Here is an 18401-nt window from a genome sequence, read left to right as displayed (position 1 = left end):
GGGGTGCAACGGGGCAAGCTGGCGGCGCTGGGGTTCCGAGCAGCCTGGGGCCCCGCTGGGGCGCGTGGAGGCGGCGCACTACCAGCTGGTCTACACCTGCAAGGTGAGCGCGGGGCGGGGCTGAGCCGGGGGAGGTGGGGCCTCCGCTCAGGAGTGGCGGGCCTGGGCCCCTGGAAAGGGACGGAACTGGACTGGGGAGGGTGGGCACTACCACTCGGCAAGGGGGTGTCCTACATAGGAGGGAGGGCCTTCTGAGGCGCCGGGTGGGGGTGGGGCTGAGACTGCGGAAGGTGGAGCTACTTCGTGGGAGAGGCGGGCCAGGGTGGGTGGGGCTTCACAATAGTGGGCGGGGCTGAGATGGGTGGGCGGGGCCTCACAATCGCCTGTGTGGTCAGGTGTGCGGGACCCGGTCCTCCAAGCGCATCTCCAAGCTGGCCTACCATCAGGGCGTGGTTATTGTGACCTGCCCCGGCTGCCAGAACCACCACGTCATCGCGGACAACCTGGGCTGGTTCTCAGATCTGGATGGGAAGAGGTGAGGCAGGCGGGCGCGGGTGCGCATGGGGAGTCTCGGTCAGGACCCCACCCCACCCCGGCCTCACAGGGGGCCCCCGTGTGCAGGCCCATCGCCCCCATCTCCTACAGCCCAGCCCTGGCCTTGCTATAGAAACATGTAACTATGTCTGTGAAGTTGATCCTCGGGGTACTGTGTCTGCACCTCAGTGTAAGCACCCCCAAACCTGGGCCCTCCTTTCCTTTCCCGGATCCGCCGCTGGACCAGCCCCAAGGGCTTGCCTCTGGCCATCCTGTGCCCAGGGAGCCAGGATACAGCTCCCCCACTCTCCATATTAGGGGGTACCTCCCTACACCCTTTTTCCAGGCGTACAGAGCCTGGGTAGGCTGGCAGCTGCCTGGTAAGATGCTTCACCGGCCGGGCCTGTGACTGCCATCACTGAGCCTGCTGGCTTGGGCTGCGGTCACTGGCCTCCTGGAGTGGGGTATAGGGTCTCTGTACCCCTCCATGGCGTGGTCCCTGTTCTCCTGCCCTGTGACGGGATCCCTGTCCCCCCTCCCAAGCTAGTGTTCCTGATTACTCCTGCTCCTCAGGAATGTGGAGGAGATCCTGGCAGCCCGAGGCGAGTCCGTGCACCGAGTGGCCACTGATGGGGCCCTGGAAGTGGTGTTGGACCCCATGGCAGCCCCCCAGTCTGCAGCAGCCCAGGAAGAGGGTGAGGACAAGGATGCCATCCACCCTGTGGCCGCCCCCCAGTCCACTGCTGCCCAGGATGGGGATGCCTCAAACAAGGCTGCTGCCCACCCTGGCAAGGCCGAGCCTGGCTGACCCCGCCCGCTCTGGCCCTCCTTGGGCAGCCTGGCTTTGGTCAGTAAACACTCACTTTCAGAGGCCGGGCTGCCCGCTTCCTTTCACATCTTCTCCTGGCATCACTGTCCCCTTCGGGTCATCACCTGCCCAGTGCCCTGCAGCCTGCAGGGGTGGTTGGGGACAGGGACAGCCAGGGTCCCAGACATGCTCCATCCTCCCAAACACCATCTCCTCCGACAGCATGGGGGAGGGAGGACTTCCCCTCCATGGGGCAGTATCTTTCCTCTGTCCTGACCCTTGGTCTCTCAGAGGTCAGTACCATGGCCATGGCGGGCAAGTCTTGGGAGCATGGACGAGGGGCTGGTGCAGCTCAGGGCGGCGGGTGGGAGGCATCCATCCCACATTTGACGGCACGCTCAGGACGTCCCTGTGTCTACAAAGGGCGTTTATTCCCGGAGTGTGACCTTCACCACAGCCAGCTGCAGGGAACAGCACAGGCTCCGGGGCGGCGGGGGAGGACTGGGGTGCAGCTGGTGCAGGGCGGGGGCACGCGGTGATTACCCGCCTAAGTGCATTGTTCTTGCCGCCCTTAGAATCTGGGCTGCGACTCAATTACCCCCTGTCCTTCTCTCAGGGGCACCCTGCCATTATCTCTACCCAAGCCTCTGTCGTTCCAGGAGCTTGCCGCCCAGGAGGGGCCCTCACGGCCCTCCCCGCTCAGGGCCACTGGGCCCACGGCCACCGGTTGGCCATCTCTTTGGAGCCCCCGTGGCCATTCTGGGAGCCTGCCATCCCAGAGCTGGGCCCTGAGGCCCTCCTCTCTGGCCGTGTCGGTGAGCTGGGCGGGTTCTTGGGAACCTGGAGACAGAGGCCTGAAGAGGGCGAGCAGCCCCTTACCCGCTTTTCGGATTGGGGAGACAGGCCCAGAGCGTGGCAGTGACTACGCCCAGAGCCCGAGCCCACTGGCATGGGCCCGCCTGCCGGCCTGCCTTATCACCTGCGTTCCCCAGGCTCAGCCTGCACACAGAGAGACCCTCCCTCCCTGCAGGAATTCCCGGAGCCTTCCCACCCAGGGCTGGTCTGAGCCTCAGAGGGCTCAGCACAGCGCTCACCAAGCACACCGGTTGAGAACCCGCCCTTTCAGCACCAGGGCCAGGAAGAGACCGCTCAAGAAGCCCCTCAGCCCTCTCTGCTCCGACAGGCCCCCACCCACCTCCCCTTTTCCATCTGACTACTCTGGAGTCCACCGCTGGCCACCCTGGAGCTGCACTCTGTAGGACTCTGAGAGGTCTTCCCACTGCCCTTCCAGCCTGTGGTCTGCTGGGCCCCTCCCTGCCCTTTCCTGCCATCCCAGCTCAGGGGCTGCAGGACCTCTTTCAGCCCCTCCCCCATCCCCATTGCTGACAAGTGGGCCATGCTGTTCGGGTCCTGCTGGGTACACCTTTCTCTTCCCATGCCGCTCCAACCTCATTCTGTGCAGATCCTTCCCTTGGGACGACCTGTCCTGAGCACCTGCTCTGAGCCATCCCCAGCCCCCTGGGGATGGGAGACCCTGCCTTGTCTGTCTATGGGCCCCTTGCAGGCAAGGCTCCAGGGCATCAGGGCAAAGTCAGCGTGCCCTGGGGTGCAACGGGGCAAGCTGGGTGGGAATTCCCGGACTCCATCCTCAGGCCTGGTCAATGTTGAGTCCTGGCAGGGCAAGTGTTCAGGGAGGGCCTGGGGTACCAGCTGGCCTCTGCCCCACCCTGGCATTGCAGTATGGGGACATCTACCCCTGGTCTTTGAGCCCTGACCACCCACCACTTGTGCTTAGGGTCAGCCCTGGGCAGCCACACTGTCCTTCAGCCTTCCCTGGGGGTTGGGCAACATGGTCTGGCCCAGGGCTGCTGGACAGCTGAGGGGGGCAGGTATGCCCTGCCCAGGCTGCCCCTCACCACAGCGCAGCCCTGCTTGTTCTTCCATCTGTGGGTGAAGGCAGACATCCCCTACCCGCCTCCCCCCACAGGAGCTGACAGGGCAGCCATGTCCCTGATGGCTGATGGGATGGTCCCCGCCCCGTGGCTGACAGGTACCCAAGAGCCCCCGCACCATGGTTCACAGAACATCCTGCACCACCACCCCTCCCGCCCACCGTAGCTGACAGGATAGTCCCCTTACCTCCCCCACCCCACCCCACTAGCTAATGGGATAGTCATCCCTGTGACCGGGTGGCCCACTTCCCCAAGCTGACAGGACACCCCCATAGCTGTCAGGACGGCCTGCACCCGGGTCCACTGTCCAGCACATCCTGACGCAGCAGTTTCGTCGACAGACTTTTATTTTTCAGGGAAAACAACGTACCTACTGGGTTGGGGACCCCCCCACACACACACACTACCACACACTACCGGGGCACCTGAGCGGCAATACAGACAGACACGTGTCTGTGTCTGTCCAGCCTACCCTGCCCTCAGCCCCCTCCAGGCACGGGGTCCCCAGGCTGCGAGCAGGGATGGGCCCACTGCAGGGCCACCAGTGTCTGCCAGTCAGACTGGGGGCTGGGGCTCTTCTACACCCACCTCCCAACTTAGATGCGCCAGCTGGGCCATGCCCATAGAGGCCATGGCAGTCTGGGTGACACCCCTTACTGCCCACCACGGTCAGGTCTGCACCCCCCGCTGCTGGATCCTCAGCTCCACTGCTGGAAGCAGCTGCCTCCCCACACACACCCCCACGCCTGGTACCAGGGGCAGCAGTGTGGCCTTGACATTTCCCAGGTGACCTGCGGGGCAGGGGGTGGCCAGCACCAGAGCAGGGGGCCTGGCATGCTGGGCCCGGCAGGGGAGGTGGGTGGGCCTTCCTGGGGGAAACAGTTCGGGGCTGGAGCCCTTTGGGTGTGCCTGTCCCCACTCAGCAGCCCTGGCCTCGGCTGCAGGGGAAGCTGGCTTCTCAGGGACTGAGTTTGGGCATCAGCATTGGGGGAAGGAGAGCCCTTGGGAGTTCAGGGTCGGCCGAGTGGGCTTGGCTGGGGTGGGCCCTGCTGCAGCCTGGCGGGCTCCTGCTCAGGGCTGGCAGCAAGGTCCACCCGCTGCTCGTCCATGCGCTTGGCCTGCACCCGCTGGATGAGGCTGAAGAAGTCCTCGTCAGGCATGGTGGGGCCTCGGGGCAGCACAGGGGGCGGCAGGCAGCGCTGGTCATCGATCCTGGAGGACTGGCACATGTGGGGCTGTGGGCCCGGCTCTCACCCGGCTCAGTGGGCAGTGGGCAAAGGACTGTAGAGGGGCCGACCTCGTGGAGGCTCGCCCGGCTCTCAGGGTGCGTGCGACCCTGAGAACACCCTCCTGGGCTGGGTCCAGGGGCCTCGGTGCACTCGGGCAGCCTGTCGGGTCAGGCGGCGCGGGAGCTGGCGCAGCCACTGGAAGGTGCATGCAAGTGCAGGGCCCCTCTGTGGGAAGGAGAGCCCTTGCAGACCTGCAGTGCCTGGACAGAGCCACCGGACCCTCAGCCTATTGTAGGGCCCCCAGTGTCGGGTGCAGTGATGGGGTGCCAAGGACCTGCATTGTTGGGGTGCAGTGATGGAGTGCCAGGGACCCGCAGTGATGGGGTGCCAGGGGCAGTGAGGGTATGGGGGTGCAGTGACGGGGTGTTGGGGGCTTGTGGTGATGGGGCCCCAGGGGCTCAGCTACTCATGGCCTCCTGCCCTCACACCTGACCTTGTCTCCTCCATTCTAGTGGGAGTCCCGAGGGACTCTTCCTGTTTCCCACAGCCCCTCCACTCTGACCGTACTACCAGTCTTGGCAGTAACCCAGGCCTGTCCCTCTCGGGGACACCCCTCCTTCCCCGAACCTGGGTTTCCCAACCCTCCCAGGAGACAGTGCTGGGCCTGCCCGAGACTCTGGCTCCCGAGGACAGATAGCTACCCTCCCAGTCTGGCTCTGCAGGGGCAGGGTGTGCGTCCACCCCTCTGGCTGCCACCTACCTGGCATTTGACGAGCATGTTAAAGAAGTCATCTCCAGGCTCCGAGGGGTCACCTTCCCCACGCAGGCGGCCCAGGTTGTTGTGGGTGATACGCAGCCCGGGCAGGCTGCCCACACTGGCCCGCTGGTCATCCAGCCGGCGGCTCTGCGAGCTGGCAATGAGGTCAAACAGCTCCTCCGTCTGCGGGGAGGCCGTCAGGGAGGACGGCGCTGCAGGGGGAGGGCGGTCAGGCTGGCGCAGGGGGTGTGTGGGGCACAAACACCAGAAGGGCATTGGCCCTCCCCAGGCAGGGGTCCCGGTGGGTTCCAGGCGGCTGGGATGCTGGGCGGGGGCTCACCGACACCGCCCTCCACTGTGGGGGCGTCACGGCCCGGGTCCCCCTCCAGTGGGCAGCGCTGGTCGTCCATGCGGCTGCTCTGAGCCTTGCTGAGCAGGTCGAAGAAGCACTCCTCGTCGGAAGATGGGACCCTGGGGAGGCTCTGGGGGAGGGGGTTACAGCAGCTCAGGGCCCTGGCCTGGGATGTCAGTCTCCTCCACACCCCACACCCCCCAAGCCCACTCCCCCTACAGGCCGTCTGCCTCCCTGGCCACTCTGGCCAAGGACGGAGAGAACAGAGGCCACAGCAGCCTGAAGGCAGAGCCGTGAGGGCCCTGCAGGAACCCTCATCCCGATGGCTTCAGGGCACTTATTCCCAGCGGTTTGGGAGAGGGTCTGCTGTCCCCAAACTTGCCCCCCACGCAGGAGCATATGTAGCGTGTGGGCTTCTTGAGGGAGTCCCAGCGGAGCACCCGGGCCAGGGCCTCAGGATGAGAGGTGGGCGGCCAAGCTGGGGCGTCATGCCTTTGCCCACCAGCAGGTGGCAGCTGTGGTGAAGGCCGCCCAGCTCAGCACTCAGGAGGCCCTCCCCTGGGGCAGGCCCAAGGTCCAGAGCTGTGGGTAGGAAAGGGCTGCCTAAAGGGTTTGTTGTCCCTTAGCCCCACAGCTGGGAAGTGGGCTGTGGGGCCCTCTCCCTGATCACCGGAGGAGGACATCCCCAAGAAGGGGAGACTTGTGGTCCAGAAAGTGCCCAGGGCCTACACTTGTGCCCCACCTGGAAGGACATACCATCCTAGTCTGGCCTAGGGTGACCCCCAGGTGGCCCGTGGACCCAATGAGCTGTGCCAGGCCCCTAACCTCATAGTACCCAGTATTTCCTGCTGCTAAAGAGGCCCCAAACCATGGGCCCCCTGCTGAAGCCCAACACCACACCTGACCTGCTGAGGAGCTGCCCACCCCACTGACCTCTCACCAGCAGCTGGCTGTTCACCCCTACCTCCGTTTGCCCTCTCCTGCCCCCACCCCCTCAATGAGGCCAGGCGCCCCAGGAGGGAGCCCCGTGGAGCTCTCCGCGGGACCCACACTCACGCTGGGGCGCAGGGTGTCAGCACAGAGGTGGCCAGGCCAGGAGTTCACGCGGGATGCCAGCAACACGTCAGGAGGCCACCCTGCCCCAGCCTGCTTGTGCCCGTCTCCCTCCAGGGCCGCCAGCGCTTAAATAGGCAAGATCTCCAACGGGGCCCTCCCAGCTCCTCCCTCAGCGCGCGCACACACACGCGGGCACTCAGAGCAGCACACGCACATGCACTCACACACTAGCAGGCGCCTTCTTAAACACAGAGGCAGAACTCCACCCCTGCCCCCCAGCCCCCACTCTCCAGCTCAGTGTGGCGGATGGTGGATGGGGTCCAATTTGAAATGCACTTCCATGCTCTGACCTTGAGGCCTTTCTAGCCCCCACCCCACCCCGCTTTCTCCCCAAGGCTGCCTGCCCTGCAACCCCCACCCCGAGCCAGAATCCTCCCCATTCAGGGGGTGGCCTATGTGGTCCCAGCTGCCCCTTGACTGCACCCCTGCTGCCCAAGCGAGAGGAGAGGCGGGCTAGCCCCGGACCAGTCTAGGTGCCCCCTCCCTGCTTCCGCGGAGCAGGCGTGGGGAGGTGCCCCGTGGTGTTGCCTGTCTTTTAGGAGATGTTAAAATTAGCCCTCCTGTGCGGTGCTGGTAGGGCTGAGGGGTGCACTGAGTCACAGAGAAACAAAAGGCCCCCAGGCAGCTCTGCCCCCTCCTTGCTCAGCCCGGTGGCCCCCACCAGCGTGGGGTGCAGGCTAAGTCTGCACCTGCCCCCGGAACCAGAGCTGCCCTGCCTGAGCCCTCCCTCAAGGGGCGGGTGTGGGTGCGGTGGAGGCTGTGAAGTTAGTTTCCTGCCCTCTGTGGCTCCCTGGTGCCGCTGTGTCCACACTCGGCTCCCGCTGAGTCCTCCCGTGTCCACTCCAGAACCCGGACCCTGCTCAGGTTTGTCCCCACCCTGGGAGCTGGCCTGCATGCCCCAACGCTGCCCCAGACAGGGCTCCAAGCCCTTTACACTATGCCGAGTGCCCCTGCAACCCGTCTGTGCTGGTCCTCGCATCACCAGGGCAGGGCTAGATCTCAGCATAGAGGACCACAGGGCTGCAGATGCAGCTCAGGGGAGGAGGACTGGGACCCCTGATGGAGGTGGAGGGCCACCCATCTGGCAGAGGTGCACTGTCTGCTTCCCTCTGCCTCCATGTCCCCCCGGCCGGGCTCACCAGCCAGCCCAGCTGCACCATGAGGGGACCTGGGCCCGGTCATGCCCCACCCACCCATCCACCTGTGGGCCCCACGCACCACACGAGGCACCTGCACCCGGACATCTGCGCTGTCCAGCGGAGAGAGGCTGCCCTCCTGGGCCCTCCACTCTGCAGCATCCAATCTCTCGGGGCACCTCCTGCTCCTTTCCGGCCGGGGGAGCGAGTCCCAACCTGGCCCCCGCCAGTCCCCCACCTGGTGGCTGTCTCCATTCTGCTCCTGGGGGGACACGGGGGTGGGGGCTGATCATGGGGCCACTAGACAACTCACTAGAGCATGCAGCACCACAGGGGTGGACCCTGGTCAGGGCTCCAGGCCCTGGAGAGGTAAGTAGGCTGCAGGGGAGCATCTGGGGTGCAAGTTTTAGAGGAGCCCCCTTATGGTCAGTTCACTGAACCAGCCACCACGGGCTCAGAGAGGGCAGCCCACCGGGACTCGGCACCGTTTTCCCACGCCCCTGCCCTCCTTGTGTGACACCTTTGTTTGAATGCCGCCCCTGTTCCAGGGCCCACTGGAAACTGGCCACACGGGCCTGGGGGGCCAGCCGTGTGTACTAAGGAAGGAGGCCAGAGGGGGTAGTGGCAGCAGATGGGCACTCTGGACTCAGGCCCAGGGGGCACCCATTTATCTCTCGGCCACGGCAGGAGTGGACAGAGGGCAACTGGCCAGCCCTGCTCCCAGCCCATTACCCTGGTCCCCACGGCTCTGCCTCTAACCTGTCTCCAGGTGACACCAGCCCTGCTCACCTGCTCCAGGGGGGGCCTCAGCAGGTCCCAGGCCTCCGAACTCAGCCTCTGTGTCCTCTTGGGCCTGGCCCCTGGAAGACAGTGGCCCTGGTCAGCCTGCCTGCCTGCCTCAGGCCCCCTCCATGTGCACTGTCCTCTGCATGGGATGCCCTTCCTGGGGCTGCGTGACCAGGGCCTGAGGGGCTTTCCAACTGGCACTGCCTCCAGGAAGCCCCCTGGTGCCCCGCCCCTGCACCAGAGGAGCCCCAAGGCCAGACCCACTAGACAGGTCCCTTGAGTTCCACAGGAATGGGGCGGGGAGTCTAGTGGGGACACCTCAGGACCCACCTCTGAATACTGACGGAGGGCGCTTGTCCTTAGTCCCAGGGCGCAGGGAGCCACCCAGGCCTCCCCGAGTGCTGCTTGGCCTGCACCTCAATACCCTGTCTGCCCCACATGGGGGTGTCCCCACACAGGAGGGAAAAGGGGCATGGGAGAGTCCCCTCTGAGGGGCACAGGGCAGGGGACAGGTGGTGCGTGACAGTTGAGAGGGAGACTGAGGGGTGGGGAGAGAGTGGGAGGGGGCGGGGGGAAGGTAAAGAAGAAAACGGCAGAGGCTGCAGGGAGCTCTGGGTTGAAGGAGACCTGCAGGTGGGCCTAGTTGGGGTTCAGCTCAGAGCACTCCTGCCAAAGGCAGCCAGTTCCCAGAGCCGGTGCTAAGGGGCCAGTGTGGGGGACATGGGGTACAGACACCCTGTGGGGTGCCCACATAGCTGGAAGGAGGTGCTGGTGGGCTATGCCTTTTTCCTGTTTGGCCTTGTCATCTGTGCTCAAGTAGCTAGAAATGAAGCTGCCGCACACGCACGCCAGGGCCGGGTTCATGCTGACCACAGAGGCGGCTCTGCCCGCATCCAGACCAGCTGTGTGCTGTCTGTCCATCCCCAACCAGGTCAGGCACTGCCCTGCCTGTGCCAAGATCCCCACCTCAGGTCTGACAGCTGGGCACTGGTGGGAGATGGGTCGCCTCAAGTTACCACCCCCAGGGCCATGCACCACCCCAGCCGACTCAGGACCCTGCTGGCTTGCTGCTTACGCCCCACCTGAGCCTCCAGGGCGGGGCCCAGAGTGTCCCGCTGGAGACGGGGCTCTGGTCAGGGCAGGCAGGAGCCTCAGCCAGCTAAATGACCCCTCTGTGTGGTACGAGGACCGAGGTATGCCAAGCCGGCCAGTCCCAACAGCCCAGGCTGGGTCCGCCTGCCCGCCTCCCAGGGCTAGGTCTGGCACCCTCCCTGAGCCCAACCGTCACACTGTAGTCTCTGTCTCCACCTCGGGCCCAGCCCGGTCCCCGTCATCAGAGGCCAGCAGGGCGTAACCCCACAAGCCTTGTCCTGGCCACAGAACGGGGCTCTGTCCTGGTCATGTCCTGGTGGGGAGGGTATCCCAGCTGGGACCAGACCCTTGGGCAGAGCTGCCCTGCTGGCCCCCTTCACCCCTCCGTGTGTGTGTGGGGCGGGGGGGGCCAGGACCGGAGCAGACTGCTTCTCTGCCCACCCTGCCGGGCCCTCAAAACCCCAAGTGAGACCCTTCCTGAGCTGCCCTGCCCACCTCCTGCTCAGAGGGCCCCAGGCCGGCCAGCACCCCCACCCAACACAGCAAGCAGCCCTGGTCCAAGGGGTGGGGGCTGGGAGGGAGGTTAGGGGCCCCTCGACCCCTGCACCCTTGCCGGGTCACTGGGAGAGGGGAAGCCTAGGTCTCTGTATGCCCAAGGGGTTGAGCCTGCTCTCTCCAACCCACAGGCCGAGGGGCAGTGTAGGGGGTACCCTTCACCCACCCAGACCCCTAGGGAGCTGGGGGATCCAGGCCGAGGGTTAATGGCAAAGCTGATCACTGGCTTATTTTGTCCCCTGCGGCCTGAGACAGGGCCCCCAAACAGGGAAGTTTGAGACCTCCTCCAGGGCCAGCCTGGCCACACTCACCGGCAGCCCACCCGGCTCAGGGCCCCCAAGGCCTCCCTCCTCCCTCCTCCTCATGACTCAGTGGGCACCTCCTCCAGGGAGCGGCTTCCTCAGCCGCCTCACCCTGTGTGCCCTCCACCTAGTCCAGCCACATGGACAAGCTCTGGATGACCTCCCCCCCCACCCCCCACAACATTAGACAGTCCTCACAGGGGAAGCTGAGTGAGAGTGACCCTCCAGCAACCCCTGAGCTCCCAACAGCCCATCCCCCAGACACTCACTTGAGTAGGGACCCCCTCCAGGGTCCCCAGATGTCTGGGCTCCGCCCTCTGCCAGCAGCCGCATCTCTGCTGACCCCAGGGTCCAGCACTCAGGGCTGCCCAGCCCCTCCTGAGACCCCTCTCCCCACTGTGCAGTGGTGGCCAGCAGCTGGCAGCCACTTGGGGAGGAGGCTTCATCCAGAGCACCCCAGGCCAGGAAGGGTCCAGGCAGGCAGGCAGAGCAGAGAGGTGGTGGCAAGGGAGGACAGAGTGGCCTTGTCTCAGCGCAGCAGGACGTCACCGCCCGGCCCCCCTTTCCTTGGCTCAGAGAAGGGAAGGCCAGTGTCCAGGGCGGGCGGCCCATGGCTCCAGTCCAGATGCCGGCCCAGCCCTGCCCCCACCGTCTACGGGGCTCCCAGAGGGTGGCCAGCCACCGGTGGTAGTGCTAGGCTGGGACTCAGGCTCAGGCACCTTGAGGGGCTGTAGAAACACCCTCTGGAAAGCCCACTGGTGGGAGGGCCTGCCCCACACACCATGGTGTGTACCCCCCTCCCCCAGCCCCGGCCAGAAAGTTCATGGGGAAGCATCCTGCTCCCTGGTCCTATGCTCAGTGACCTGGGGGTTCAAAGAGCAAATTCCCTGCTCATGAAGCGGCCTGCTTTGAGGCCCGTCCACCTGCATGCAGGGTCGATGGCCCTGAATGAGGCCAGTATGCCCGGCACACTCTCCCTCCCCCAAGATGCAGGAACACAGGGCTTCCCTCCACGGCAGCACCCGCCCTCAGCTGGAAGGGGAGGGGCAGTGCCTTGGTGGGGTGGGGGTCGAGGCTCCACCTTGCTTCCTGCATCCAAGTGTTCAGTGCCCCCAGGGAGGTGGGGGGCTGTGTCCCCACATCCCTTTCCACCGTCCTGCCCTTAACCCTGCGAATGGTGGCACTCTGTTCCTGAGGCAGGGCTGGGGGCTCCCTGACCTCAGATGCACCCCTGTTGCAGAACATTCCTCCCCCCACTGACTTCCCAGCTGGTGTCCACCCACCCCCAGACCCACCTTGGGCCTCGTAGCCAGCCAGGTCTGGCTTCTCAGCTGTGTCGGCGGCATTGGCCGGGCTGCCCAGCTGGCCCAGGATGAGCTGCAGCTGCGCCACGTTCATGCAGGCCGTGAGCTCTCCATTTCGGTCCCCGATCTGCAATGAGGGGCCCGGGTGGGAGACCTGCTGGGGGGCTCTCTGGGACACCCCACCCCCAAGCCTCAGGCTCACTGGGGTCACAGGCCATCCAGCCTGTGGCGTGGGGAGCCCCTCAGTGGGCAGCGTGGACCATCCCATGCCTCCCTCTGCCCAGAGCCCTCCCCAGAAGAGGGGGCTCAGGTCCCAAAGCAGCAGCGCCCCCTAGACAAGCACCCCAAGGTGCCTCTGCCCAGGGCCTGGGGCACTTCAGCATGGGGGCTGGGCTTGTTTTCAGGCTGCATCCAAGAAGTGGGAGAATCAGGGTGAGGGGGTGGACGAGGGGCTGGCCCACCACTGGCTGCCTGAGCAGCCTCAGGACTGGTGGTCAGGCCCTCAGAAGGCCCGAGGCCCCCTCTGGGGAAGGCGGGGGTCTGGGTGTCCCTTGAGGGAGGGCCCTGGCTGCCTGGTGGAGGAGCCGGTGCCACTGTTGCTTCCATGGGGACAGAGAAGCAGGCCTGGGGTGAGCTGATAGGAGTGGGAGGCACTAGGGCTCAGGGGTAGGTGACTCTCATGCCCCACAGACTCAGGGAGACAGCACCCCACCCCACCGGCTCAGGGGAACAGCCCCTGCAGGCACACGGGCTCTGAGTGTCAGGTGAGGTGGCAGCCTTGCACATCTTGCTGTCCAGCCCAGGGCCGAGGGGCTGGAGTGGCCCGGAGGCAGCCTAGGGAGGGGCTGGGCTGGGGCTCACCTCCTGGGAGATTTCCAGGTGCTTCTTGACAAAGGTCAGGGCTTGTGCAGGGCTCCCCATGGACACGTAGGCGTTCCCCAGGCTCCAGCATGCTCGGCCCTCGCCCACTCTGAAGGGGACAGGGACTGCGTCTATACCTGCCCCACACCCCTCGGCGGCCTCAGGATGGACCGTGGGTGGGGCAGAGGTTCAGGTGCCACACGTGGCCCAGCGGTCACCAAGGGGCCTCCAGCCCTGAGGGACAGGCAGGGCATTGCTTTCACGCAAAGCCAGGACACCCACAAACTGGTCCCCAGGAGGGCCCTCCAGCAGGCTCTGGGGCCCATGTTCTCGAGGATGGAGCCTGTCCCGTGACACCCCTCCCTGGGGTGGGGCTGCTCGGGACCTCCCCCCCCCAGGGAGCAGGAGTGTTCCGGGCAGCCAGGGCAGGGTGGACACCTCCACTCCAGGCCTGGCTCACCCCCTAGTGGCTGGCATGCCTCATCCCACCCAGGCCCTGGGCCCTAAGTCCCTACAGAGCCTCCTGGGCAGGGGAGACTCCTGAAGGGCACTCCCCAGGAGAGGCTCCTCGACTCAAGGTGCTCTCTCTGGCCGCTGCCCACGGGCACACCTGGGACCGGGGTTGCTGTGCCCACATCTGCAGCCATCCGTCTCTCCCTATGGCAGCAGTTCTCAACCTGTGGGTCGTGACCCCCTTGGGGGGGTGTCGAACGACCTTTCACAGGGGTCACCCGATTCATCACAGTAGCGAAATGACAGTGATGAAGTAGCAATGAAAATAATGTTCTGGTTGGGGGTCACCACCACCTGAGGAACTGTATTAAAGGGTCTCGGCATGAGGAAGGTTGAGGACCGCTGCCCTAAAGGCAGGTATTTAAACACGTGAAGGAGAGGAACCAGGAACTGTAGCACAGTGGGTTATAGGTACGGCTGCTAACCGTTCAAAACCCCCAGTCGCTCCTTGGAAGAGACAGGGCTTTGGGATCCCCTCATGGGAGACCGTCTCAGAATCCCGTGGGGCAGCTCGACCCTGTCACTGTGGGTCAGCTAAGACCACAGGGCGGGAGAGAGGTGAAGGCTGTCCGCTCCTGCTAAGACTCGGCCCCGGAAGCCCGAAGGAGGGTCTCGGTGAGTAGACTTGACTCTGGCCACGGCCCCCAGGGCAGGCGCACCTGTCGGCCAGCTCCTGGGCGATGAGCAGGTGGCGCAGGTGGAACTCGGCGGCCCTCGCGTGGTCTTGCAGCAGCGTATAGGTGTTGCCCAAGCTGTAGCACGCCTGCGCTTCCACTGCCTGGTCCTGCAGCTGACGGGACAGCTGTAGTGTCTTCCTGCCCGGCAGCAGGGCGCGGGTCAGGCCAAGAGCACCACTGCCCACGATCCCCACGGGAGCAGTGCCCAGTGGCCAGGACCAGACGGACACACCCTCATGCCCTCCCCCACGAGGGGTTCTGTCCTCAGGCTGGGCTGGGGGGGTGGGGTGCTGCCTACTTGTAATACTCTGCTGCCACGTGGAACCGCCCCAGGAAAATGTGGGTGTTCCCCAGGTTGCTGTAGGCCCTCCTCTCGGCCACTTTGTCACCAAACTCCTTGGCGATGGCGAGACGCTGGGGAAAGTGAGTTGCCTGAGGCCCAGGCAGATGCCCGGCAGGCACACGTCCAGAGGGGACCCAGGCCCCAGCACTGCACACACACACCCCGTGCCCCGCCCACTCACCTCCTTGTGGAAGGCGGCAGCCTCCGTGAAGTCGCCCAGCAGGTAATGAGTGTTCCCCAGGTTGCCGCAGGCCCTGCCCTGGGCTGCCCGGTCTCCCAGCTCCTTCACCAGGGACAAGTTCCTCCTGGGGGCAGATCTGACTGAGAACGAGCCTGCCCGCCTTCCACGCGGGCTGGCCTGGGGTATGGCCGCTGTCCCCCTCCCACCTGGCTCGCCCCGTGCCCCACCCCCTTCCAGCCAAGTACCCACTGGAAAAGGAGCCCCGATTCTGGGGAGATGCAGGGCTGGGGGGTGGGGACAGGAGCAGCAGTGAGGGACCAGGCTAGCCCACGGTGGCCCTCCGATGCTCAGGGACGCCCGCCCCCCTGCAGCCTAGCTGCCCACTCACTCATAGAAGCCGGAGGCCTTGCTCAGCGTCTCCCGCACATCCAGCGGCAGGTGCCCGGGGTCCTGAGCGGCGCTCCAGGACAACTGCTTGCCCTTGGCGTGGTACACATTCCCCATGTTGTAGAGCGCTCTGGCCTGCGCGACCTGCGGGTGGTGGGGGCGGGGCAGCGAGGAGGGGGTGAGCCCAGCAGCACAGGACACGGCCCGGCCACTCCAGCCACAGCTGACCTCACTGCTGTCCTCGGACGCCTGCAGCCAGGTGCCCAGGCCCTCACTGCCCCAGTCTGTTAGGCAGGAAGGACGTGTTTGGGGAGTGACGAGGCGACACACGTACAACTGTGCGTGACACAACTGAAGTCTGCACCCTTGTGACCCCTCACAAAGCACGCACGCTCGCACGCATGCACGCACGGGACACAGCCACAGGTTTGGTGTGGGGGGTGGTCTTTCCTGTGACCAAGCCTGAGTGAGGCCCCTGGGATGATGGCCTGGCCCCCAGGCCTCCCCCTGCCCAGGGAGCCTGACACCCACCTTGTCCCCCTGCTCCTGGGCGATGTCCAGGTGTCGCTGGCAGCAGACAATGGCCTCGGAGAAGCGGCCCAGGGCCTTGAGTGTGTTGCCCAGGTTCCCACTGGCTTTGGCCTCCCCCATGCGGTCACCGATGGTCCTGCAGGGTGGGAATGGGGCCAGCCATAAGGTTCCCAGTGCAGGGCTGCTGTGGGCTTCCAACAGGACCCTGGGGCCTGGAACCCAGATTGGAGGCCCTGCGGGGCACCGGATCTACCACAATCCCTGCAGTAACCAGGCAGGCACGCCAGCGGGCGCAGTATGGGGCTTATCACTGGAGATGGGAGACAGCGTGACCTGGCTGGGGTTTGGGGCCTGTGCCAGCCTGGTCAGGGTGCACTGCTGGTGCAGACCAGCAGGCTGAGGCTTGAAGAAGGTGGGAGCTGGGGGCAGGAGCTGGTGCAAGAGGCAGGCCTGTGCTTCCTCAGAGGCAAGGAGAGCCACACAGCGACGACATGCTATCACATGGGATCACACAGAGACGTGTGTGCTCAGACACATGTATCACATAGGACACGCACCTGCAATCACAGAGGGCCATGTATGACACGTGTGTGCTCACGTAGGCACATAGAGAGCAATCGACATGGAGACACGTGTGCTCCCAGACATGCAGAGACACATGACACACTACCACACGGGGTCACACACACACGCGTGAGCTCACAGACCCAGAGCTGGTCACATGTACGTGCTCACACCGACATATCCCCCTTGGCCCAGCTCACACACGCCCCACATCTCCCCCCACCTGACCCCAGAGGCCGCCCCACCTGGCTAGCAGGAGGTCGTGCTTGTGGTAGGCCAGGGCCTGGGAGTATTCCTTCAGGTAGAAGTAGGCGTTGCCCAGCTGGCTGTAGATGGCGCTGAGGGTCTTCAGGTCCTCGGTGCCCACTTGCACGGCCGCCTCGAAGAAGCCCACGCCGGCCTGGAAGTCGCCGGCCTTGCACAGCCGCTCCCCCTCCAGGGCCAGCTCCAGGCAGGAGGCCTCCATCCTGGGGGCGGGAGGTGGCATTGGCCAGTGCTCTGTGGGCCGTGGCCCCTGACCCTGGAGTCCCACAGCTCTACTGCCTCTGGGGCAGCGTCTCCAATGAGTGTGCCCACGCAGGCCAGTCACCTAGGCCCTCAGCTCTGGCCCCACACAGACCTTCAGGGTGCGGCATCTGCTGTCCAGTGCCGGCCAAGCTCCGGGGTGCAAGGGCCGGCCCCCACATGCTATCCCAGACGCCTTGGGCAAGGGGCCACCTTGGGCCTGGGCACCTGCCATCCTCCACGCCTACCTCTGGGCAGGCCCTGGGCCCTAGCTGAGAACCACCAGGCTGGAGAAGCCAGTGACGGACTCCGCTCCCACCTCTCCACACGTGGCCCTGCCCCAAGCTCTCCGCCGGCTGCATGGTCCCCAACTCTGAGAAGCTGCCCCCGCCACAGCTCTGCATGCTCCCTTCCCCCAGCCCCAGCACTGTGTAGGGAGGGAGTGGACATAGCATGTCCCGAGGTGGACTTGGTCCCGGGAGCCAACTGGTTCCTGTCCCGATGGAGGTGGCAACTGCGCCTCCCTCTTGCCAGCAGGCTTCTCCCGAGAGAAGCCCCCACAGCCCCCAAGGGCCCTGCTCTGGGGGGTGCCACAGCCCCGGACCTTGAGCAAGCTTTCCCCAGGAGAGAGCAGTCCAGGAGTCCGCACACTGGAGTCACCTAGGCCTCTGGCCCTGCCATTCCCACTTCATGCCCTGACACCCTCCTTCTCCGGCCCTGGGACAGGAGCTGAGCGGGAGCGGTGCAGGGTGAGGTGAGGTCCTGGGTGTCGGCCTCTCACAGCTGCTTCCAGGGCAGGAGGCGAGCCCTTGCCTGGGAGGTGCTGTAGATGGTCGGCAAACCGACCCCAGACACTTCAATGTCTGAGTGGACAGGCGGGTCCCGTCTCCTGGCAGTGATCAGGAGAGCTCCGACTCCCCTCTCCCTCTAACTCATCAGCCCTGACCTGCTCGGGAACCACAATGGCGTTCACCTGTGGGCTCGGCGGGCACTGCTTTGAAGTCTGTGCCCCCACAGGCTCTGGGGCCCCCAATGAGCCCTGCTTCTCAGGCGAGGAGGGGCACACTCGACAGTGGGGGAGACTTGGTGGAGCGAGAAGGGAGCTGGGATCTGGGTGGACCCAGGGCTTGGATGCCACGTCCCTGTCCCAGCCCAGGCAGCCTTCTGAGAGACCCCGTGGTCGCAGGGGGTGGTGCCTACTGCCCCCGTGCCCTGGGCGGAGAGGGGCTGCTGCCCCTCTGCCCCGAGTGTGTGTGAAGGGCCATGCTCCGGGCCTACAGCATGGACGCGAGGCTCAGCTGGGCGGGTGGGCAGCCTCTGACCACTGGCAGGCACCCACCCCAGCAGCAGGGCCGCTCACCCGTCCAGACGTCCTGAGCTCAGAGGCTGGGCACTGCAGTCTCGATGTCTCTGGGCTCCCCAACTCCAGCTAAGCAGGGCACAAGTCATCGAGCGCCTGCGGGGCTGGCCCCCAGCTTCCTCTGGGGCAGCCTTTCTCCCTCTCTCCCAACTAGGAGGCCTGCAGGGCGGGGGGCCATCCCAGAGAACCCCACCTCCACAGTCACCTTGGCAACCGCCCACGCCATGGCCACGCACCCGGCTCCTTAATTAAGCCCTGCTTGTCCTCCGTCAGTGGCGGCTGGGCCATCGATGGCCTCGTGGCCAAGGTCCTTCCAAGTGAGGGTGACGGGGAGGACCTGCTGCACCCCTCCCCGCCCCCCGGTCATCCTCACTTGGCACTGGGGACCCCTGACCAGCAGCCCCGACCCTACGAGGTGGCTCCCACTCATGCCACGCCCACCCCACCCCAGTCAGGGCCAGGCTGGCTCTGCGGAGTGTCTGAGGGGATGCTTTCCCGGAAGTCTGAGGCCTTTGCTCACCAGTGCCTCCGGCTCTGGTGGCCTCCAGCCTCCCCCT

The 18401-nt window shown here is 65.5% G+C and overlaps 2 protein-coding genes across 2 annotated transcripts; one reads left to right on the top strand and one right to left on the bottom strand.

The window, feature by feature from the left end:
* Positions 1 to 19: 19 nt before the first annotated feature.
* DNLZ (DNL-type zinc finger) lies at positions 20 to 1405 on the top strand (the record flags this gene model as incomplete). The annotated part of the gene is made up of 3 exons (XM_045289353.1): positions 20 to 103; positions 396 to 535; positions 1108 to 1405. Coding segments are annotated over 3 exons (459 nt in total), but the record flags the coding sequence as incomplete, so codon positions are not given.
* Positions 1406 to 3623: 2218 nt separating this feature from the next.
* Positions 3624 to 16446, bottom strand: GPSM1 (G protein signaling modulator 1). Its single transcript, XM_004714510.2, has 13 exons — positions 16226 to 16446; positions 15417 to 15552; positions 14887 to 15029; positions 14499 to 14622; positions 14273 to 14388; positions 13957 to 14112; positions 12785 to 12893; positions 11915 to 12050; positions 8674 to 8744; positions 7967 to 8146; positions 5621 to 5762; positions 5284 to 5492; positions 3624 to 4514 (listed from the first exon to the last, which is right to left on the bottom strand). The coding sequence occupies exons 1-13, from the start codon at positions 16444 to 16446 to the stop codon at positions 4305 to 4307; spliced, it is 1953 nt and encodes a 650-aa protein (XP_004714567.1). The 3' UTR covers positions 3624 to 4304.
* Positions 16447 to 18401: the final 1955 nt, after the last annotated feature.

The sequence above is a fragment of the Echinops telfairi genome, unplaced genomic scaffold (assembly GCF_000313985.2).
Source record: "Echinops telfairi isolate 266 unplaced genomic scaffold, ASM31398v2 ScPeMD7_25;HRSCAF=90, whole genome shotgun sequence".
NCBI lineage: Eukaryota > Metazoa > Chordata > Mammalia > Afrosoricida > Tenrecidae > Echinops > Echinops telfairi.
Note: the sequence above shows the minus strand (reverse complement) of the source record. Positions and strands in the feature narration are given on the sequence as shown.